The sequence below is a fragment of the Artemia sp. Qi Xiang Cuo genome, chromosome 9, assembly GCF_049724085.1.
Source record: "Artemia sp. Qi Xiang Cuo chromosome 9, ASM4972408v1, whole genome shotgun sequence".
NCBI lineage: Eukaryota > Metazoa > Arthropoda > Branchiopoda > Anostraca > Artemiidae > Artemia > Artemia sp. Qi Xiang Cuo.
In genome coordinates, this window is record NC_142802.1 from 77,305,250 (window position 1) to 77,330,273 (window position 25,024).

Genomic DNA, 25,024 nt, shown 5'->3' on the forward strand with positions numbered 1-25,024 from the left:
GGAATATTTTACTTTCGTTTTCATTCGGGTTCAATTTATTTATTTATGATTACTTTTGCTTGTTGTAAGACAGGGGCACTACTTAATTCTTGATTTGTTCATTTTTGGTTTAAAGGAGTTCTTCACTTTTTTTTGAAAAAACTTATTTTGTAGAAAAGGTTTTTTTTAATTAATTTCTGTTCGTTTTGTATTGACATAGTCTTTTTCAGGGAGAAAGACAAAACCTCTTCTAAAGTTAAACAACCATCAATTCCATAAAAAACTTCAATACCCTCTGGGCATAACTTACAATCCTTGCCCCTTATCTCTGGGGTTTGTTTCAACCTCAAAAGCCAGGTTATATGATATTTAGACTATTTTGAACAGAATATCTATCTCAAAATTTCTATTAGATACATTTTCTATAGATCTGATGATATTTATTCTTTAAAATCTTAACTAATTTTCGATTTCTTAAAGTTATAAAAGTGAAAACATTTAAAAGAATTTTTATCAATAAAGTAATAATTATATTCTGGCTTTTAGAAAGCATAGGGTTTAGCACTAACCCCTGGTTGCATTCTATTTTGTATTAGCTTTCCGTCGAAGACTCAAAAGCTATTCTAATCCTTTCATCCTAGGACGTGCTGATATCTGATATCTAATATCAGCTGATATCTAAATAATCCATGAATTTTTAATTAGCAAAACAAAAGTAAGTTTTAAAATCATAATTAACATATTTATTTCTGAATTTTTCTAGTACGGTCATATCTAATACCATGTTTATCTAAGTTTGCATGAAGGAGTTTTTTTTTGACGCACTAATATTCAAAGATAAATGATGAATTTTGTGATCCGGTATTCACAGTTTTGTATACAGTAATTTTCGAGGAACAAAAATAATTCTAATTTTGATCATTAATTTTGTTAGAAAAACATAGCTCTTAGATATTTCAACTATTCTGCATGGATTCTGAAATTCCACAGCCATTTCGTTTTTACCTGATTTCTACTTCTCTTGATGAATAATGAAGAAGACCATCGTCCAGCCAGTGACTCGCAAAGTTTCTACCTCATGATTAGGTAGAATATCTTGTAAATAAAAATTAGATTTGAGGAAGACTAAAATCTATTCTCTTATAGGTGCGACGCCGGGGACTAGTGGTAATTGCAATCACAGTGGTAGCACACAAATATTAAATCTTATAATAAAAACCTAAAAAACCCCAGGGCATTACTTACAGCCCTTGCCCTGAGGGTTTTGGGCGGGAGAGGGTTGTCATCTTCAAAGACCTAATTTCCAGAACTTGAAACTACGTTAAACGAAATGGCCATCTCAAAATTTTAATTCAATGTGTTTGGGGTGTGAAATGGTGGGTGTGAGAGGGGGGTTAGTTGCCCTTCAATCACTTTTGACTACGCCAATTTTCAATTAAATGAGCCGTTTTGAAGTTTCTACGACAAAACTTTCTATAAAAGCCTTATATACCCCCAGGGCATAATTTAAAGCCTTTGCCCTGAGGGTTGTGGGGGGGGGGGATAGGGTTGTCATCCTCAAAGACCTAATTTCCAGAACTTTCAACTACGTTAAACAAAATGGCTATCTCAAAAATTTTAATTCAATGTGTTTGGGGAAATGCTGGGTGTGAGAGTCTGGGTGTGTCTGGGTGTAACTTACAACCTTTGCCCTAAGGGTTGTGGAGGGGGGGATAGGTTGTCATCCTCAAAGACCTAATTTCCAGAACTTCCAACTACGTTAAACAAAATGGCTATCTCAAAATTTTGATTGGCTGTGTTTGGAGAAATGGTGGGCGTGAGAGGGGCGTTAGTTGTGTTTGGGGGAATGATGGGCGTGGGGGGGGGCTAGTTGCCCTCCAATCACTTTCGACTATTAAAAAGGGCACTAGCCACTGAAATTTCCAATTGAATGAGCCCTTTTCGAAGTTTCTACGACAACTCCTTCGATACGAAGTGCCCGGGTATGGAGAAAAAAAAAACATTGTGCCCACATCGTTCTTTACTTAGGCAGCGCTTAGGCGAACCTGCGACCTCCTGCTAACTAGGCAGGCAGCTATTACTGAGTTGTGGTGGTCCACCAAGAAATTAAAGAATAAAGCTCAATAATATTGAACTAAAATATGATTCTTATTCCAACTAAAAGATTTTATGTTCAGAGGGTGAATACTCAAAACATAAGGAAAAGAGGGGTTTATCTCCCTTGGATTTAGTCAAACCGTCCCAAATATGTATTTTTGTTATCTGCATTTTAAGATCAATTGCTTTACGAGTCAGACAAACATTCGGCGGGAGGAGGGGGAGGTTTAAACCTTTACCGACCCACCCCATCCCCGATAGGGCCCACCTCTGAACATGTCCATTTTACAAAGAGGTAAAAATACAGAGATTCAGGCAGCTTTATCTTTCATCCTTTTTTCCTGCTTTTTTTGGACACTAGAAAAAAAGTATTTACCTGAACAGTGTGTTTTGTCCCCTTTTTCGGCACGTAGGAGCAGTCAAACAAACCCGGAGCTTTTTCGACCATTTTTACGTCGACAGGTCTGTATTCACGGTCCATTGCCTAAAAAGAGAAAAACTATTTATTTATGCACATAGAATGTTTTAATATCATACCCCAAGTATTTATTCCCCGGGAACTTGAATGGCACATATAAGTATACAGGCATAAAACATTTATAGAGCCCAAAAAGAAGATACGAGAAATCAGAGCGACCAGATGGTTTAAAAATGCGACTTCTAGGGGACGTAACCCACATAACCCCATGGACAGGGGTCTTAAATTGCGCAACTGAACCATTTTTTAAACAATATCTAGGACATAGAAACGACAAGTAAAAATCTCATGACTCAAAACTTTTCGTTCTTTCTACTGACCGAAAAGTTTGCACAGCTGAACCAATCACCCGAAATTCCAATTTTCGTTATTTTTACTATCTCATGCATAAAATTTCACACGCCAGAACCGATTAGGTTTCAAAAAGACGGAAGTATTTTACTACCAAGAAATTGCATTTCCTTAAGGAATAATGTGATATCCTTACGAAAAAAACCCACAAATGAGAAACAATGAAAATAAAGCACACTGTCAACAAATGAAAGTAATCTCCCTTATAAAAAAAAGGCATTTTTCGCCCTTTTCAAAGCGGAATCATGTAAAACTATTCCACTGTAAATGTTCAAAGGTGAAAATTTGGCCATTGAGCCCTCAATCTTCAAGCACTTGAATAACTACTAACTATATACGAAGAAGCATATTCTGAGGAAATAAGGATTAGTGCAAAAAAACTCTATTATTAACGAATGCCATACATAGCAGATTGTGATAGCGAACTGTAAGCAATGACTCGGTAAAAAAAAGAAGAAGAAAAAGTTTTTCTAACTGAAAGTAAGGAGCAACATTAAAACTTAAAGCGCACAGAAGTTATTCCTTATATACGGGGGGGGGTATCCCTTCCTTATCCCAATTCTTTAGGAACGACTTCTGAAACACAAGGGTCATTGAGTTTAAATGGCAAGTATTTCTTAAAGAACCTTAAAACTTTAGGGTAAAGAATTAGGGATGAGGAAGTGGCATCCTCGATGGAATAATTTCTGTTCGATTTAAATTTTAATGTTGCTCATTACCTTCAATTGAAAAAAATTGTTTTTTATTTAACTATTTTATAGAAACAAATTTAAACAAGTCTTTGGTAATTCAAAAGGCGGTATGTCAGACAATATAAACTTTATCGTAAAAACCGTAAAAATGACACTGAAAATTCGTTTTCTTGTTGTGGGTTATTATCAAGGAAGATATATATCTGATCTTCAAGATACATTGGGGTTTCTTTTCTTTTTTTTAGCGCAAAATGTTTGCATAAGGTAAGATAATAAATTTTGGAAAAGAATCGAAACGTCTAATTTTCGGAGATTGGTTGTAAATTTCAGTTTCACAAAAAGTATTACATACTACCTTTTGAACCACAGTGGCGAATATAAGTTCAATCTCTATTCTCAAGGAGATAAGCGAATTTACAGAAATACTGAGTGGTTTTTTTTTCAACAAATGACTGGTGAATTGAGTTTAAAGCACAGTCGGCAAATCTTTATTTTACATTTTCTCTACTGTTTGCCTTATAAAATTGGCTAAACGGCATTTCGAACATTTCATATTACGAACTTTCAAACAGTTCGTGGTAACGAACTGTAAGTAAGGAGCGACCCGGCTCAATAGTAACCGAAACTCTAAAAACCAGAATTTGGTACTAAGAGATACATCAATAGAATCATATTTTTATGCTCATTTTAAATATATAAGTTTTATTAAGTTCAATCTTACCCATCCAAACTTACGTACCTGAGACTATTTGCTTTACTTTCGAAAAAAGGGGAAACTACCCTTAAAAGTCATAGAACTTTAACTAAAATCACACCATCAGATTCAGCGTATCAGAGAACTATACAATGGAAGTTTTAAGCTCCTATCTTCAAAAATGTGGAATTTTGTATTTTTTGCCAGAAGAAAGATCACGGATGCGTGTTTATTTGTTTGTTTGTTTGTTTTTTTTGTTTTTTTTTATTTCCCCAGGGGTGATCATATTGATTCAGTAGTCCTAGAATATCGTGAGAGGACTTATCTGAATGGAAATTAAAAGTTCTAATGCCCCTTTTAAATGACCAGAAAATTGGAGGGCAACTTGGCCCCCTCCCACGCTCATTTTTTTCCTGGAATCACCCAATCAAAATTTTGAGATAGCCATTTTGTTCAGCATAGTCTAAAATCTAATAAATATATCTTTGAGGATGACTTACTCCCCCACACTTCCCGGGGGAAGGGCTGCAAGTTATGAGCTTTGCTTATTATTTACATATATTATTGGTTGATGGGAAGTATACAGTCGTTTCAGGAGGGATTTCTTTCTGGTGGGGGGGGGGGTCGGAGGAGGCGGTTACGGGGGATTATCTTTCCATGTAGGAAGTTTCCTTGGGGTAAGGGACATTGCCATGAAGGGGGCGCCGGATTTCCCAGCATTATTTAAGAAACGATCAGAAATTAAATAAAAAAAACAAGTTTTTACAACTGAAAGTAAGGAGCAACATTAAAACTTAAAACAAAGAGATTTTATTACGTACATGAGGGTTTTGCCCCCTAGTCAATACCTCACCCTTTACGCAAGTTATTTTTAGTACTTTCAAAAGAGCTATCTATTCTAATTAACCGGACTTGGTGATTCAGGGGTTTGTGATTCGAACAAAATTCGAACTTTAGCGTAAAGAGCGAGGTATTGACTTGGTTTAAACTCCCTGATATACGTAATAAAAACGTACAAATATAGAAGTTCGTTACGTAAGTTAATTCGTAAGCTACGTCAGAACAAAATTTTAAGTAAGCCAATTAGCCAAAACAGGTAAACTTAATATGCAAATTGCATTCTAATTATTCCTTTTCGGTGAGCCAAAGTCAAAGCTGTATTAATTCAAAAACGTTCAGAAATTAAATAAAAAAAACAAGTTTTTTAACTGAAAGCAAGGAGCGACATTAAAACTTAAAACGGACAGAAATTATTCCGTATTTGAAAGAGGCTGTCCCCTCCTCAACGCCTCGCTCTTTACGCTAAAGTTTGATTCTGTCACACAACTTTATTTTCTAAAACAATAAAAAACTTTAGCGTAAAGAGGGTGGCGTTGAGGAGGGGACAACCCCTTTCATATACGGAATAATTTATGTTCGTTGTAAGTTTTAATGTCGCTTATTATTTTCAGTTAAAAAAAAATTTGTTTTTTTATTTAATTGAAACAAAAAACCAACCTTTAAAAGGTGAGCCAAATGAAAAATTTCAAAAGAGCCAAAACGCATGATAAAGTCAACATGAACGACAGAGCCTGTTGAATTAATAGGCCTTAATTCAAACAGGTTTCCTAGCTCATTGCATTAAAGGTATACTTCTGGAGGGGATTATTTCCTAGATTTTTTTTTACTCCTCTTCTATATTTTTAAAAAAAAACTTTTTTTTCGCAATTTTCATTGAAAAAGGTAAAAAAAAAAAAATACCCCTCCCCCTAGATTTGCAAAACACCTTTTTTGGGCCTTCATTAAAAAAAAATCTTTGTCTCACCCTTACATTTTCATGAATTTTCAACTTTGCATACTCCTCATCTTAAAGGCTACAGTTGCTTAATTTTCAAGTTTACCCTCCTGAACACAAAGCAAAGGATATAGCAATTTCGTCCGTATGTACGACACGGCATCCTCAGTGCAAGCGAAAAATATGCAAGCTTTGACCGGACGTATCCAACTTTAAGCCACGTTGCTTATTTATACTGGTTATACTAATGGCTTCTGGCACTGCCAAACCACCAGAGGCCAATAGAGCTATAGAACATAATAGCGGCAAAAAATAACATAAGCAAACATATACACAAATTTCCGTATGATTGCGATGCCTTTTTTTCTTTTACCCTAATCAATAAAACATAAAGCCGGTTTATCGAATTCTAAATAAGCAATTAAGAGAGGAATCTTTTATCCATCTTTTCAAGCATTAGTTAGAGTAAGATAGAAATAGCTTGCAAAGTAGTAAGGGAAAGACTGTACGTCCTAATATTTTATTAAGGCGAATATTTATATTTTACCGAATACTTAGTCCATCTGATTGTTTTAAAATGAAGCGTGTATTTTTCAGATATGCTAACTTTCTGCTGCGAACCCCCTCCCCTCCATGGACCTGTAACACGTATATAATGAGGAAATATAATTTGTCTGATCCACGTGCTAACCTATGCGAGCTTAACGCTCAAATGTCCAGTAAGAAAACTGGCCATGAGTGGCAGAATGTCATTTTGAATAATAGGACTAATGTTTGTTTTCGTTTTCGAGCGTCGTTTCTCTTTTCTTTCTTTATTTTTTACTTATTTTTCGTTTTATTGTACTCCGTCATTTTCCTTTTTCTACGATGGGTTATAAATAAATAAATACATACATACATACATATCAAACAGTTCGTGGTAACGAACTGTTGTAACTGTTGTAACGAACTGTGAGTAAGGAGCGACCCGGCTCAATAGTAACCGAAACTCTAAAAAACGGAATTTTAATACCAATAGATACACCAGAAAAATGAGATTCTTATGCTGATTTCAAATATATAAGTTTCATCAAGTTTAGTCTTACTCATCAAAAGTTACACGCCTGAGAAAATTTGTCTTATTTTCGAAAAAAGGGGGAAACAACCCCTAAAAGTCATAGAACTTTGATGAAAATCACACCATCAGATCTAGCGTATCAGAGAACCCTACTATAGAGGTTTCAAGCTCCTATCTGCAAAAATGTGGCATATTGTATTTTTTGCCAGAAGAAAGATCACGGATGTGTGTTTATTTTATTTATTTATTTTTTTTTCCAGGGGTGATAGTATCGATTCAGTAGTCCTAGAATATCGGGAGAGGGCTCATTCTAACGGAAATTAAAAGTTATAGTGCCCTTTTTGAGTGACCAAAAAAATTGGAGGGCAACTTAGCCCCCTCCAACGCTCATTTTTTCCCGAAGTCACCCAATCAAAATTTCGAGATAGCCATTTTGTTCAGCATAGTCGAAAATCTCTGAATCTTTGAGGATGCCTTAATCCCCTACTGTTCCCGAGGGAAGGGCTGCAAGTTATAAACTTTGCCCTTTGTTTACATATAGTATTGGTTAATGGGAAGTATACAGGCGGCTTCAGGAGGAATTTTTTTGTAGTGGGGGCCGGGGTCCAAGTAGGGGTAACGGGGGAGGATCTTTCCATGGGGGATATGTCCTTGGGGGAAGGAACATTTCTATGAAGGGGGCGCCCAATTTCCAAGCATTATTTAATAAACGATCAGAAATTAAATAAAAAAACAAGTTTTATTCAACTGAAAGTAAGAAGCAACATTAAAACTTAAAACGAACAGAAATTATTACGTATGTGAGGGGATTCGCCCCCAAGTCAATACCTCACCCTTTACACTAAAGTTTTTTTTTTAGTACTTTCAAAAGAGCTATCTATTCTAATTAACCGGCCGTGTTGAGTCCGGGGTTTATGATTAGAAAAAAACTCAAACCTCTAGTGAAAAGAGCAGGGTATTGACTAGGGGGTGAATTTCCTAACATACGTAATAAAAACATACAAATATAGAAATTCGTTACGTAAGTTAATTCGTAAGTTACGTCAGAAAAAAATTTTCGAGAAAGCAAATTAGCCAAAAAAGGAAAATTAATATGCCAATTTCGTTTTAATTATTCATGTACGGTGAGCCAAAATCAAAGCTGCATTAATTCAAAAACGTTCAGAAATTAGCTACAAAAACAAGTTTTTTTTAAACTGAAAGTAAGGAGCAACATTAAAACTTAAAACGAACAGAAATTATTCCGTATATGAAAGGGGCTATCCCCTCCTCAACGCCTCACTCTTTACGCTAAAGTTTGACTCTGTCTCACAACTTTATTTTTGTTAAACAATAAAAAACTTTAGCATAAAGAGCGATGCGATGAGGGGGGGACAGCCCCTTTCATATAAGGAATAATTTTTGTTCGTTTTAAGTTTTTATGTCGCTCCTTACCTTCAGTTAAAAGAAACTTTTTTTTTTTAGTTAATATTTGGATAGAATAAAATTATAAAGAATTTTTTATATATTTGAAGATTCTTTGGACAGAAACACTGCGAATATAAAGGTTCCATTTTCAGACTAAAATTACTTTTGAAACACAAGACATATTCCGTAAAACTAATAAATAAGTTAAATTCTTATTATATATAAACAAAAAACAAAAAAAGGAGTTACTATATTGTATATTCTTGGTTTGCTACACAAATACTATGGGACAAAAAAGGGTAAATACCATTGGAAATTTGAATTCTATTGCTAGTTGACAAAAACTAACTTTATCTATCAAATTTCACTCGTCAATGACATTTACTAATATTTACCAATTTAGTAGAGCTAGTATTTATTGAAATACTTATCAATATTCCGTTTAATAAAACGCGATCAGGCCAAAGTACTCATTCTTAAATCATGATCTTAAATCTGTATAATAATCAGTGCGATTTACGGGAAGGAGGCAGGCACACACACAAAAAATGAAGGGTCTTGGGTTCAATACCCCCCCCCCTCCTCCCCCAGAAATATCTCAACTGTTATGAGATTGCTTATAATGCAGCAATTTTTCGAAAGTATTGGAGCATTAAAAGTGACATGACTATCTCCTAGTGACCACATGATAAATTTCTTACTAAATACTGAAAAATATTTATCTCCTTATTTTCACTGAATTTAATACCTAAAAACAGGACCGACGGCCAACATTTCAATTAATTCCCGTTTCGATTTTATTACATCAGCTCCAAGTTTCATTGCCAGTTCAATTATTTAAACGCCTCCAACCTCTAAAATTACTAGAAGACATAAATGCGCACCTTTTTTCAGGTTCACAGTATTGATAATTAATTTTCCTGCTTTAATTGTCTTTTTGAACACTTTACGACAATTAAAGGGCTTCTCGATTTCAAGCTTCACGGTTTCAGGATATCTCATTAAAAAAAGAGAATACGTTTAAGTAGAATAAAATACAAACGTGAACAAAAATGAAAACGAACCTGGTAAACTCTTGTTTTATCTTTTCTTCAATTTGTTTAGGCTATGTATTATGGTGTAGGTCAACGGCAGCTTCTGAGTCGATTAAACAAAAAAAACAAGTTTTTTTTAACTGAAAGTAAGGAACGACGTTAAAACTTAAAACGAACAGAAATTATTCCGTATATGAAAGGGGCTGTCCCCTCCTCAACGCCTCGCTCTTTAAGCGAAAGTTTTTTATTTTTTAAAAAAAATATATTTGTGAGAAATTAAAACTTTAGAGTAAAGAGCAAGGCGTTGAGGAGGGGACAGCCCCTTTCATATACGGAATAATTTTTGTTTGTTTTAAGCTTTAACGTCGTTTCATACTTTCAGTTAAAAAAAAACTTGTTTTTTTTGTTTAATTTTTGAACGTTTTTGAATTAATGCAGGTTTTGATTTTGGCTCACCGTACATGAATAATTAAAACAAAATTTGAATATTAATTTTACTTTTATTTGATTAAATGGCTTTCTCGAAACCTGTTTAATTTTATTTACGAAAGTTTTTATTAGTAATAAATATACGTAACTTACGAATTAACGTACGTAACGAACCTCTATATCCTTATATTTTTAATACGTATATTAGAGGGTTCGCTCTCTAGTCAATACCTTGGTCTTTAAGCTAAAATTCAAATTTGTTCCAATTCTTTAACCCTAGAAGGGTAAGCTTTCGTAAATTTTACGACGCAAAAACACTTTTTCGCGGTTGCCATGGAAACGGATGCATTGTACGAACCGACCTCCCCGATATGTTAATATTATGACTAGCCGGTTCTTGTGCCGTCACCGAGGTTTTATTATCTGAACCGGTTGGGGAGATATTAAGGGTGAGTTGTAAAATTTACGAAAGCTTACCATCTACGTAACTTTTTCACCTATTTCAGGAAAAGGGATTTTTTGATCAAAACTTGGTAATTAGTAAGTTTCTTCGGACAATGAGGTTAGATTAGTTTTTTAACGTTATTGACAAGCTTCTTAGCAAATTTCGTGAGGAAATAGCACATGAAAATGCTGAATTTTGCTATTTACTGATTTAACAAATGAGCAGCAAAAATTTTTCACACTGACAAACAGAAATGTCACGACTAACAACTGGTTTAAATCGATTCTGTTTGCAGCAGAACTACTGAAAGGACCATATGGACTGACTACAGTTGGTACAGTACGAAAAAACAAGAGAGAACGTCCGGAAGCGCTGCATGTCAGCAAGGTGAGAATCACAGGAACCTCAATATTCTGTTTTGATCGGGAGCTGGCTCTAGTGTCTTATCTTCCTAAGCCATCAAAAACGGTCCTGCTTCTGTCAACTTGCCATGAGGGTACCAGTATCACGTATCAAGGCAAGAAGCCTGAGATCATTGAGTACTACAATAAAACTAAAGGTGGTGTAGACACATTTTACAAAATTTGTTATTCAATGTCAGCGATTCGGAAGACCAACAGGTGGCCCATGTGCATGTTTTATGGGCTGATCAACATTGCGTGTATCAACAGTTATGTCATCTACTCCTTCAATATCTCCAAATCTGGTGGAAGACCACTTTCACGAAAGGATTTCATGAATGTTCTGTTCAAAGAGTTGACCCAGCCGCATATGACCACTCGCTTAGAAACCCCCACTTTGCAGCGCTCGATCAGACTCGATATCAGTCAAACAATGGAGGTGACAGGTGAAATACATTCAGGAACGTCTGTGGAAGGGAGAAGAACGACCTGCAGCCTCTGCCCAGCACGCATTCACCGAATGACTACCAATTTTTGCAACCACTGCAAAAAGCCGTTCTGCGGTGAACACCGTGCGAAGTCATGCATACCATGTGAATCCAAGAAATGAAAGCAACCTTTTGTGCTGTGTGAAACATTATCTGAAGATCTGTTTTTGATAATTCCCACTTACTTTTAAAATATACTTAAGTGATGAGTTTTAAAAGTCAATGTTTCTGCAAGTAGTAATTTTTACGAAAGCTTACCATCTACGTAACTTTTTGGGAAGCTTACCTTTCTAGGGTTAATCACAAAGGCCGTTAATTAGAATAAATAGCTCTTATGAAAGTACTAAAAAATCTCTGGCTTAAAGAGCGAGGTATTGACTAGGGGATGAACCCGATCATATGCGTAATTTTTTCTGTCGTCTTAAGTTTTGATATTGCTTCTTACTTTCAGTTAAAAAACTTGTTTTTTTATACATAATTTCGTATCTTTTTTTAAATAATGCTGGGAAATCCGGCGCCCCCTTCATAGCAATGTCTCTTCTTTAATGAAAATTTCCTTCATGGTAAGATCCTACAACATAATCCTCGACCCACTCCCCCTCCCCACTACCACAAAAAATTACCTCTGAAAACGTCTGTATACTTCCCAATAACCAATACTATATGTAAACATTGGGTAAAGTTCATAGCTTTCAGCCCTTCCCCCAGGGACTTTGGGGGATTAAGTCATCCTAAAAGACATAATTATTATTTTTTCGACCATGTTGAACAAAATGGCTATCTCAAAATTTTGATCGGGTGACTTTGGAAAAAAATGGGCGTGAGAGGGGGCCTAGTTGCCCACCATTTTCTTAGTCACTTAAAAAGGGTGCTAGAACCTATAATTTCCGTTTGAATGAGACCTCCCACGATATTCTAGGACCACTGGGTCGATACGAACATCCCTGTGAAAAAAAACAACAACAAAAAAACAAACAAATAAACACGCATCCATGATGTTTCTTCTGGCCAAAAATGCAAAATTCCACATTTTTGTATATAGAAGCTTGAAGCCTCCGCAGTAGGGTTCTCTGATACGTTGAATATGATGGTGTGATTTTCATTAAGGTGCTATAACTTTTAGGGGGTCTTTCACCCTTTTTTCGAAAATCAGCCAAATTTTCTCAGGCGCGTAACTTATAATAGGTAGGCCTAAACTTGATGAAACTTATATATTTGAAACCAACATTAAAATCTGGTTCTTTTGATGTATCTATTGGTATCAAAATTCAGTTTTCTACAGTTTCGGTTATCATTTACCCGGGTCACTCCTTACTTACAGTTCGTTACCACGAACTGTTTGATATTTATTAGTTCCGCGTTGACACCGCCTGGTCCCGTAGCTTTTGGTCAATAGCCACTTTGGTCTCGAATCTTATTGGAGATGGCGGGGTGTCACGCTTTGTGATTTAGAAGCAGCTTAGACGTTTGGTTCCTTCACTACATGTGGGCTTAATTTCCCCTCAAAATATTCCTTCCATCGGGCAAGCTTTATTTTCGCATCATTGATATCGTTCCCCTGTTTGTCCAGGATCACAGACGTTGCAGGATCTCTCCTGGTGGATAATTCTCTTACTGTTTTGAAGAATTCGTGACTGTTACCCTTCTCGAACTGGGTTTCACTGTCCTCACACATCTGGCCAATGTGGTTTCGGAGTGCCTTTTGGACTTCTCTTTCGACTGTCCTTTTGAGAAGTTTGTAGGTATCAAGGCTACTTTGGTCAGATTTGCTGCTGTGGAGGCGTTTCTGGTCACATAGTCGTATTATGTCTTCAGTGATCCAAGGTTTTTCGTCTTAAGTCTTTCTACCAATGATGTCATTTGTAGAGTCTATTATTGCGGAGTCTATTATTGCAGAGTCTATTATTTTCATCGATATAAAAGTGTCGTCCAGTCTGGGGGTTATCTTAGGCCTATGAAGGTCGTCAGTTTCCCCGTACGTTTGAAAGCGGTGTTGGTGATATATACTTCATTCTCTCTACAGAAGTCAATTAGCCAATCTCTCCTTGCATTGAGACGCCCATGTCCGCGTGGGCCCATGACATCTTTCCGACTGACAAGGCTACTGCCCACCATTGCGTTGAAGTCACGCATGACAATTAGTATATAGTTTTTGGGTATCTGATCAGTTACACTCTTTAATTGGAAGTAGAATTGATCCCAGTTCTCTTCACTTCGGGCAGAGTCCGGAGCGTATATCTGGACAACTGAGAGATTTATGATGGGTCATTTCAGACAGATTGTCGCAATTCTTTCCGATACAGCATTGAAGTTGATCAGTAGCCTTCTGGCGGCTGGAGAAAGAATGAAGTTGACTCCCTGCCGGTGAACATTGTCGGTACGTCCTGGCAATAAAAGTGGTTCCAACGATATTTTCTTCTCCGGTTTGGGGGAGGTGCGTCTCAGCCACGCCAACTACATCCCATTTGAACCTATTAATTTCTCTCAATAGAAGATCGATTTTCCCAGGTTTTACTAAAGTTTGGGCGTTAAGTGTGCCAATATTGAAAACATTTTCCATCGATATTAAAGTGTCGTCTCGTCTGGGGGTCATCTTACGCCTATGAAGGTCGTCGGTTTCCCCGCAGGTGGTAGCAGGTTTAGCATCATTCCAGCAAGGGTCGTCGGTTACCACTTTGATCTTTTGATTTTCTGGTCATATTCATATTTAGAAGAAGTAGTATGTTTCTTGGCTGATTCATTGACGGCGGTGAAGCACTCCTCTTCGTCAACTTGCAGAGGGCGTTGTCCATGTCTGGATCGTCCACCCTTTCGCAGTGTCATCCTATAGAGGATCCTCCCACGATGGTGTTCTAAGTTACCACGCAATTTAACCCATTCCTAGGAGAAGGTTTGTAACTCAAGGGACGTGTCCACACGCCAATGGGCCCTGCTGAGTGTACACTCAAGGGGCCTTCTTCTTCCTCCGAATGTATTTATGGCCCCCGAACGAGGGTCCCCCAGTTTCTATTATGGGCCACCCGGGACTACGTCCCTGTTTGTCCACGCCTCCGATAGAAGTACCCCACATATCTGTAGGGTGTTCCCCTAACCGCCACAGGGGACGCGCTGAGTGGCCTGAGGGAGGCCCCTACTGAGAAGAAGACTCAAGAGGTACTAGATACGTAATTTATTATAACCTGGTATTTTCTCTTAAATATTTGGAGCATTGAAAGCCACATGACTACCTCCTAGTAACCACCTGATAAATTTCTTAATACAGACTGAAAAATCTTTTTCTCCTTATTCTCACTCAATATACTACAGTAAAACAGGACTGACGGCCAACATCTCATTTAATCCCCATTTCGATTTTATTGCATCAGCTCCAAGTTTCATTACCAGTTCAATTATTTAAACGCCTCCAACCTCTTAAATTACTAGTAGACATAAATGCACACCTTTTTTCAGGTTTTTCAACTGTCTCTTCGAATACTTAACGACAATTTAAGCGCTTCTCGATATCAATCTTCACGGTCTCAGGATATATAATCAAACACAAGAAATGAATAAATTTAAGAAAATAAAAATAATAAATTATGACAAACAAATAGACTCGACCTGGAAACTCTAATGTGTAGTTTCAGAATTCATTACCACAATTACCACCATTTTCAAAAACTATTCAAAAACTTTTCAAAAGATATTCAAAAACTAAATTCAAACAAACATTTAAATTTATCATAGATATCAACCAACCAAAAAAAGGAAAAGAAATCTAGATATAGCACTTTGAAATTGCAAAACAAAAAATGGCCTCTAGAATTTAAAAAGTTTTTTTTTATATTTATATTTTTCAAAACGTACATATATCACTTTGAAATGTCGATTTACTGTGGCAAATTGAGTTTAAAAGTCAATGTAATCAAGGCTGGTTTTAAGGGTTATTCCTAATTTTTTGATCAGAGCGGTTTTGTTGTTCGCTATGCGTGATTTTATGCTCTTTTGGATGTAAACTGCACCATAAAATACCCAAGATATAAGCCAACAAGCTTGTTTCGCGGCGAACTACTTTCTGTTTTGTTCTTTTTCTATCACTCACTTCTTTACGGAAAATTTCTACTTCTGGATTTTTTTTTTCTCTTTATCCATGCTTATGATGGGCCAGTCGTTTAAAGTAAGTTCTTGAAAATATTGAAAGTTAATAATGAAATTAAAATACAGCAGAATGTGTGCAATGCCATCTATCATGCAGCAGGCATATTTAAATTTTCCCAACTAATTCAATTATTTCTAAATTAAAATTATTTTAGTTTAAAATTCAATTAATATTATTTAAGAGTCTAGGCTCAATTACTCAAATTACTCCAAAGTTATGAAATTATTGGTTCATTCTAAACTGGAATTGTGTACAGGAGGAAGATTTAAGAGATAAATCGCGATTCATTCAGAACGCATCATTTGCAAATAGTTTTCTTTTTCTTCTAATTCACAGCATTTTCCTTTTCTGACTTTAAATATCGTAAATTTAAAGTACCAAGGACATCAAAATAAAACATTCCTGGACCCATCTTAGGTTTGGCCAAAGAAGGAAACCGCGATCTTCTAAAAATTTTCTCCCGACCATTCAAAATTATAAGATTTTTCGGCAGTATCACATATGTGCCAGTGTTGCCACACTGAACCAGAAAAATAAACAAGCAAAACCAATTACATAAATTGGACAACACTTTTCGTCCGTAAAAATTTAAACATTAACAGTATGTTGATCCCCAAAGAGAACTAAACCTCCAACAGAAAGTCACGTCTTCTTAAGGTGTTCGTTGGCCAATGATTTTCGTTCATTTTTGCTGACTTTTTGCCTATAAAATAAAAGTTCAAAATAGGGATAAAATCCTTTTTAATAGACAGTGTATAGAAATTCACAAAAATACCAGATATTTCGGTCACATATACAGTGACCGTCATCAGTAGTAAAACTGAAATATCTGGTATTTTTGTGAATTTCTATTCACTGTCTATTAAAAAGGATTTTATCCCTGTTTTGAACTTTTATTTTATCGTCATGGAAAGGCAGTGTGGTCTCCGAAATTATCTACTTTTTGCCTATCTTTCTTTTGTTGAAGTAGGTACTCGCTACTATAAAAAAAAACACATCGTGGCATGGGGGTCTTTTCCAATAAAATAGAATTTGCGACTTTTTTTATTTTTACGGATGCTACGTATCAATATCCCTGTATGCTAGATTTTTTTTCTTTTTTTTTTTGCTTGACATATTTTCATAAAATCACAGCGCCTTCCCTTCCAAAAGTAGTAAAATTCAAAATTTCGCCCCATCAGATATGAAAGAGCCCTACTATAGATGTTCCATGCTCCCATCTACAAAAATATGGATTTATTTATTTTTTTGTTTTTTACCAGAAGAAAGATTATGGATGTATGTTTATTTGTTTACTTTTTTTCCGGGGGTGATCCTATTTTACCAATGGTCCTAAAAGGTCGGGAGAGGGCTCATTCGATCGGAAATTGAAAGTTTTAGTGCCCTTCTTAACTGACAAAAAAAATTGGAGGGCAACTATGCCCCCTTTTTCCTCAAAGTCATCCGACCAAAATTTTCAGACAACCATTTTTTTCAGCACAGTTGAAAGGTCCAATAACTTTGCCTCTGGGGATTACATGACCCCAACAGCCCCTGAGGAAAGGGCTTTAAGTTATTAAATTTACCAATTGTTTACATATAGTATTTGTTATTGGGAAATATACAGACAACTTTCGGGGGGGGGGGGTTCCATGAGGATAATTTTGTATGGGGAGGGATGTTTTTGGGGGTGAATTTTCCAGGGAATATTTTACACGGGGGATTTTCTAGAATTCCTGTATGAAATTCTTTTTATTTGTCTTACTTTTTATTTTGCCACTTACTTTTACATTTGCGGACGTTCGGGAATATTTTCTCGGGGAAATTTCAGTCTGGTCGGATTTGTCTGGAGATTTTTCCTGAGGGGGGGAAGATTTTCTGTGAGAGAAATTCTCCATGGAGGAATTTTCCACGGGAGAATCTTTTGTAGAAGAACTTCATGAATTTTCTGCAGGAGAAACATTCCATTGGGGGGGGGGGGGATTTCTAGGAAATTTTCTTTAGGAGGAGGGGATTTCCAACATGATTTGAAAAACGATCAGAAATTTAATTAAAACAAGCTTTTTTCTCAATAAACATAGACTAAGGGGAATTTTCTAGGCGGAAATGCACACTGGAAATTTTCCAGGGATAATTTTCAGCAGGGATGGAATCGTCTGTGGGATTTAAGCGAGACAAACTTTCTGTGGGGGTATTGTTTTTTTTGGGGGGGGGGGACTTCCATAGACGAGGGTGGATTTCCCGGCATTATTTGAAACATGATAAGAAATTAAACATAAGAAAATGAGTTTTTCAACTGAAAGTGAAGAACAACATTAAATCTCAAAACAAGCACAAATATATTTCGTACATGATAGGGGCTGCCCCATCCTCAACTATCGCTCTTTACGCTAGAGTTTGAATTTTTGGCTTAATCCTTCAAGAACGACTATTGAAACACAAGGGCAGTTTAATTGGAATAAGAAGCTTCTCTAAGACACTAAAAAGCTTTAGTGTATGAGCAAGGGTTGAGGATGGGGGCAGCCCCCCTCTTATGCAGTATAATTTACATTTGTTTTAATGTTGCTCTTCGCTTTCAGTTGAAAAAGCTTGTTTTTTTATTTGATACCAAATCAAGAAACATTTGAAAAGATATTTTAATAATTTTTTCGGGATTTTTATCGTCAATCCTTTTGGTTTGACCTGTTTCTTTTTTGAGTATAATAAATAAAAAACAAGTTTCTTCAATTGAAAGTAAGAACCCATATTAAAACTTAAAATGAACAGAAAGTATTCCGTAGATGAGGGGAGCAGCCCCCTCCTCAATATCTCGCTCTTTCTGCAAAAGTTTGACTTTTTGTCCCAATCTTTCAAAACGACTGCTGAAACACAAAGGCCATTTAATTAGAAAAAGAAGCTTTTTTAAAGTACTAAAAACTTCCGAATGAATAGCGAATTATTGAGGAGAGGGTAAATCCCCTCATTTACAGAATAATTTATGTTCGTTTTTTGCTTTAATATTGCTCCTTAAAAAGATACTGAAAAACTCGAAAATAATAACAATAAAAACTTACTAGGACTTCAAGATCAGCGGTTCCAGCATGTTGTGCATCAACGGTGAATTCAGTGGGCTTATTTGAAATGACTCTATTCTTTTCAAGACCAGGACCATATGCTTTGACCTAGAAGAAATCCAATAAAAAAGTAAAACGTGGACCAACAATTTATAAATAAGCTTTTCTTCCGCTTATGCAAAAACGAATAATCCTAAAATAATAAAAATAAAGCTTCACGTGGAAATGAGCAGTATTTTTCTAGAAAATTTTTGTGACAAGAGCTTTCCAGGAGGGTGGAGGGAAGAGGTAACGGCAAGAAAAAACGTTTTTTAGGTATAAAACCAAGAAAGGAGAAATAAAGTGATAAAAAGGTATTTAGGCTAACGAAATTCAGAAAATCAAAACAAACAGGCAAGACGGCAATCATGGTTTTAGTAATACTACTCTATTTGTAGAAGTTCTGTTGAATATAAATATTCTCTTTAGTATAGTTTTCCATATTCTTTACACTACATTACATTTTAAAACCCTGCAATCATTTTCTGCTATTGCTTATATATCACCGTCTATTTCAATTACAAATTAGAGTGGTGGGAAAAAGATTTGAAAAAATCTTTATTAGAGAATTTCCTCAGAGGGAAAATATCTTAAAATAGTAATTAGAGAAGAATCAATCAGCCTACATAAAGTGACAACGTAAATAGAATGTTGGGCGATTTTTTTAGCCCTGTTTTAACCTATTGTTCAGTCCCTGTCAAAAAGACCCTGCAACTGAAATGACAATTCGACAACCATTCGTAACATCAATGGCTCTGAAGAATCTTTATCCTTATTAGGTTTTTCAACTCCAATTCGATCAACAGCCACAAAGTTCTGGCAAAACTTAAACTTTAATGAGATGATCGAACTTTTTTTATTAACTCATGTGATATGGCGACAATTAATGGAAAAACTAAATAGGGCCGAAGAGCCCTACAGTTAATAGAAAAAGTCAAGGATAAAAATTTATAAAATGAACGTCAGACTCTAAATCAATCCTGAATTTTCAGCCTTAGGGATATAATGTTAAAATTACGTGATTTTTCATGGGAGAGGTGGAAGCGATTCCCCACCTCCTGCTCCTTCTTGTTTTAAACACTAATCTCCTCTCTACCATTACTCTTTGTCACGTAAATGAACCTTTCCTCATCGTCTGCTCTCTATTTATGTGGGGAGGGGTGGAGGTGCACTTGAGAATATATTGATCTTCGTCCTTACGGTTCTATACTTTCTAGTCAAACTCCTGTGTTTCTACCTCATTTGGCCTCCGAAAGCCTACATGAAAGCATGGATCACTAGATCAGCGGCACTTCTGGCTGTGGTATCAAAAGCAGAGGTTACGAATTTTATCTAATCTAAATTCTTACCAAATGAAATAAGACTTTTACCATGAATTTGGTCAAAATTAGCCGCATATATACCTGTTTAATCTTTCTTCAATCTTTTGAATCAGCTCGGTGGGAAATGGGTTTCAGTAAAAAAGGACTTCAATGCTCTGATTTGATTACCTTATCTACACCCTACACCTCATAAGTAATTTGACCGGGTCTATCTTATCATTTATTTGCGTGATTTGCCCTATGCCTGTTAGCCATTAAGTTAGTATAGTTTATGAAACTTTTCAATTTAAGCCTCAACTTTTAAATGTTTTCAAATGCATTGCTAAATTGATAATCCATTTCAAAAACCAATAGTATCTGTGGCCACATCCGTTCCTAAAACTTTATTTAAAAGGGAAGAAGAGAGGATTGGAAGTTTTCCGAAAACGGCACAAAGCAAATTACTGGATTCATTTAAAAAAAAGTTAACCTTTAATTAAGTAAAATCTGGAGGTTTAACTTAAGAGAAAGTTTTTAGCTAGGGATAATTTTCTCTACTTAATGAAAAGTTTTCCGTTAAACATACAAAATCAGGAGAATTTGAATTTACTGTCAGCTTATTACAGTTAAATCCATTCAGACGGATTAAGTAAATACAGTTAATTAAGAAAATGAGATCGGAAATGAGATTGGAAGAATATCAAAAAAGGGTATTTTTCAATAAAAATGCTCAAAAAGCAGTATTTTTCAAAATCTAGGGGGGGGAAGCAAAATATCTAGGATGAAAGAAATGCAGGACTGGCAGCCCGACTCTTTTTTGCAGATTTCTGTTCTTTTTACATTTGAGTGGAGGAGGGTGGCATCTAAATTCTTATTATGAGCATATCTACCAGAAGGTGATGAACAATCCCAAAGAAACTTGATGAGAAGTAAGAACCAGTGCCAGGGTTTTCTAGAAAATAAAACTCATTCAGTCTTACTAAGTAAATTCAGTTAATTCAAAATTGGTGATGTAGAATGGTCGCTAATATCAGCTCTAAAATTCTTAGGCTACGTTTTACCTGGCTCAAAAACTCATGGCGATAAGTGGTGGGAGACTTCCCCTTTTAATTACAGTTAAAATTTATTATATATCGTGATTAAACTTTTTGATATATTTTGATTATACATTTGGTTTAATCCCAGTTTCTAGGGCTATAATTAGAGAAAGGTTAATATGACTAGGGCACATTGTGCGGATAAAGGATGACAGATTGCCGAAGATAGTCCTTTTCAGCCAACTGTCTTGGGTTAAACGGAAAGCAGGTCGTCCGTGTTTGAGGTGGTAGGATGCCGTAAAGAAAGATTTAATGGAAATGGGAAATTACTGGTAGGGTGTAAAGAGGAAGACTTTGAATAGACTAAGATGGGGGAGGAGCGTGCGTAGCTGTGTTGGCCTCAGGCAGCTTGGTACTGCGGTGAGTTGCTACTAGTAGTAGCAGTGGTTTGACTGGACTGTGATTAAAATTATATATCCTGCACTATTAATCCGTTTGTACTGACCAAGCTAAATAATTTATTGAGAAATATAAGGTTGTAGAGTATATGCTAATCCTAGCTCAGGTTATTTGGATAAACCAAGTTCCAGAACTCAAAACAAGAAGGGCCTGGATATTAAGAGTTAGAGTGCTTGGAGATTCCCTTTTGGCTAATGAACCGTTTATTTTTCCCCCAGTAGCATAATTTATTAAGAAAAAACATTTTAGAAGGGGTCACTAATGCCGGCTCTAAAATTCTTAAGTTAGGCTACTTCTGGCTAAAAAACGCATGTCGAGAAGCGATTAGAAACTTCTCGCTAGAGTGCTTTGAGACTTCTTCTAATTGATTATACTGAACCGTTATTTCATTTATTTTCATTTAACAAAATTGATTGAAAAAGTAAATGTCGTAGAGACGTCACTAATGCCACCTTCAAAGATTTCAATTTAGGTTTTATCCAGTGGCGGATCCAGACAGGGGGGAGGGTGCTCCCCCCTAACTTAGTCGAAAGTAGTGTAATTTACTTAATTAACGCAAGTTTGCGTTAATTAAACTAGCTCCTGATGATAGTTTATCGGATCAACCTATTTGCCCCCCCCCCCAAAAAAAAATATAAAATCCTGGATCCGCCCTTGGTTTTATCCCACTCGAAAATTCAAAACAAGAAGTGTTAATTAAAGAGCGAGTAAGGAAGTAGCTGAAACATCGTAAATGTTTTCAGGGCTACTTTAAGCATGCTTCGTAAATGGCAACCCTCTATCAACCCTCTACTATTGTTACTGACAGCAGATGCTTAGGCCTATTTTCAGGAGGAAATGAGCTGTACTGAGGTCATTCATTTCGATGAACGTCCGTTTCTGCACTGGATTTGTTCAAGAAAAGTAGTTTTGCTTCCATCGTCCACTCATCCATCGTAAATTCATTGTTAAATTTGAAAACTAAACTTAATACTCCACATATGTCAGCTAAAGGAGCTCTCCATAAATTTAGGTATGATATGCCTCTGCACTTTTTGACTTTCTAATCAAATCAATCAGTCCCAATCAAGTTTACTACTATCGAGTTTCATCAACCATTTTGTAACTGTCCATGAGAGCACCATAATAGTTATTTTGGTCATTTTACATATCACTTTGCTCTTCTAGTCATACTGGCATTTGCAGTGAGCACAAATTCATTATGCATCGTTGAATTTAAAATTATTTTCTTCTATTCATGAGTGTCGGTAATATATAAATATATATAATACATGTTAAATAAAAAATACATCGATGACGCAATTAACATTTCTTTTCCCATGGAAAGCGTTAGCAAAATATACATTTCTGGCTTTGTATTAGCTTTTGCGATAGAGGCAAATTCATAACGAGTTGTTGAATTTTAAAACCTTTTTGTCGATTCATAAATGTGACAAATAGACGAGGACATATAACACTTATTCTACAAAATACATATTCCAAAAATTTTTAGTTCATTTTCAAAATATAATCCTCACCTACTCTGGGATAACCCTGTATAGCACCTGAGTAAAACTCAAGAGGCTTTATGCGGTGATAAGTTACGTCATTGCAATCTGAGTAACGATCCCTTCTGAAAATGGCGACACCAGGGGCAAGCAAATTTTTTCTCCTATTGACTTGAAACTCCTATTGAATTGATTTGTCAAGGATCTTTGTTGGGCTGAGGGGACAATAAAATTTCTGGGGAGTTTTATTCATAAATTTGAGAACTAGATGAGAACATACGCTACTACATATTTTACATATATTAAAAACATATAATAAATAATGTACATATATGGTACATAGACCCTGTGCATTACTAAGAAAAAAGATACCTTATCAGGATGGTACTGAATAGTGGACGGTAAGATATAGGCTAGGAAAGGCGATCCTGGGATATCTTCATTGTTGCACATAATATGTACTGCATAATCACCGGGTGCTGTTGGGTAGTATCGAACGTCAGCTGATCCGTCATTATTATCCTGGCAATCGATCTTGGCTTGGGAGGGCCCTTCGATGCTAAAACCTTCAAATGGAAAGAAAATTCCAATACAACCAACATAAAATACATACTACTCTTGGTTAAGGCCTTATGATGATTTTTTTAAGGTAGGGGTGGGGTGGGGGTTGGGGGGTTATGATCAATTTTGACAAGGTTGCGTCCCAAAAGACATATCACTACTACTAATTCAAGAATTGTTTGGATTTTCGTTCCAAGATCCCATAAGCTGTATGAAAAATATGGTTTAATCCCACTTTCTAGGGGTATAATTAGAGAAAGGCTGAGAAGGCTAGGAGACGTTTTGCGGATGAAGGATGACAAGTTGCCAAAAATCGTGCTTTTCAGACAACCATCTAGGGCCAAACGAAAAGGAGGTCGTCACCAAATGAGGTAAGAAAAGGTCGTAAGAAAGAATTTAAAGGAAATTAGAATGTCTTGGGAGGGTGCAAAGGGGAAAGCTTTGAATAGGTCAGAAAGAAGAAGGAGCATGCACAACTGAGTTGGCCTCAGGCGGCTTGATTCTATAGTGAGTGTTAGTAGTAGTAGTAGTAGAAAACAACATACTTTGAGCAATTCTTAGAAGTACAAGCGTAAAAGAGAATATACTGTTAGCTGTTTCTACTTGTTCTGAGTAGCTAAGGGTTATCCACCATAAAAAGATGAAGGTAATAACAAATAATTAAGATAATAAATAATGATTCACTTTTGTGGCGCAGTCTATGCTTTTTCCACTTTTAATATTTTAGTCGGCTCATTTTTGAATGTCTTACCATCAATTTTAGACAAGTTTAGTGTTTACTAGTTAAAACTTAATTAATATTTAAAATGTGTATACTATTTTTTTCCAAGATTCTTTCAAGGGATTAGTTATTATGACTTAAAAAAATTATAAAATTACTCCACATTGACCAGGACCCTTTCGCAGCACCTGGATCACACATCCATCTTATCCCCTCTCCTAGCCATGATGACGTCATAGACAAAAAATACAGAGGGGCCTAGGGAGCCAGAGAAAGAATCCACTATCGAAATTGTAATATGGGTGGAAACGTTCTATAGGACCACCACATTCTTACTGCTAGTATATTGTATATTTTATATTGTAAATTATTTGTCCAATAGTAGTTTTAATTTCATAGCTGTAGTTTAATAATTATGATTACGTTTCATAATAAAATACTTGGATATTTTATATCGTATACTGGGATATTCCAAATTTTACAGCCCCAAAACATTTAATCGTATAATAAACGAAACGTTGCTTCTTACTGACACTTCGTTTAAAGTAATCTATATTTACGAATCGTCACTACAAAACATTCTTAAAGTGTTACCCAAAAAGTCAATTTTTGAAACGCCTACTCTATTCTCTTCTTAGTATTCATGCTCCTGCATTTAGCAACACTCATGAAATACCAAAGCAACACAATGAAAATACTAAAAAAGATATTTTCCATGAAAATGCCTAAAGAGATGTTTTAAAATCTACGGGGATTTATCGGGGTGCAACACCCACCTGCACTCCTGCCCCCCAAGTGACTTGCCTGAATGAGAAACAAAAATTTGGGAAGTATTTTTAGAGTATATCAATTTCGACATGTCTTGAGCCATAAAAACGGATTATAATCAGGGGATTTGTTAACTGAAGGGCTATACTGTGGGC

At 35.9% G+C, this 25,024-nt stretch overlaps 1 protein-coding gene across 1 annotated transcript in view; it reads right to left on the bottom strand.

Moving 5' to 3' along the window:
- Positions 1-597: 597 nt before the first annotated feature.
- LOC148949040 (filamin-A-like) overlaps positions 598-25,024 on the bottom strand; it is a 187,607-nt gene continuing 163,180 nt past the window's right edge. Inside the window, exons 11-14 of the mRNA XM_089095096.1 lie at positions 23,192-23,385; positions 18,497-18,604; positions 2,453-2,560; positions 598-657 (exon numbers count right to left, since the gene is read on the bottom strand). Of these exons, the coding sequence (XP_088951222.1) occupies positions 598-657; positions 2,453-2,560; positions 18,497-18,604; positions 23,192-23,385 (470 nt within the window). The remainder of the gene's footprint in view (positions 658-2,452; positions 2,561-18,496; positions 18,605-23,191; positions 23,386-25,024) is intronic.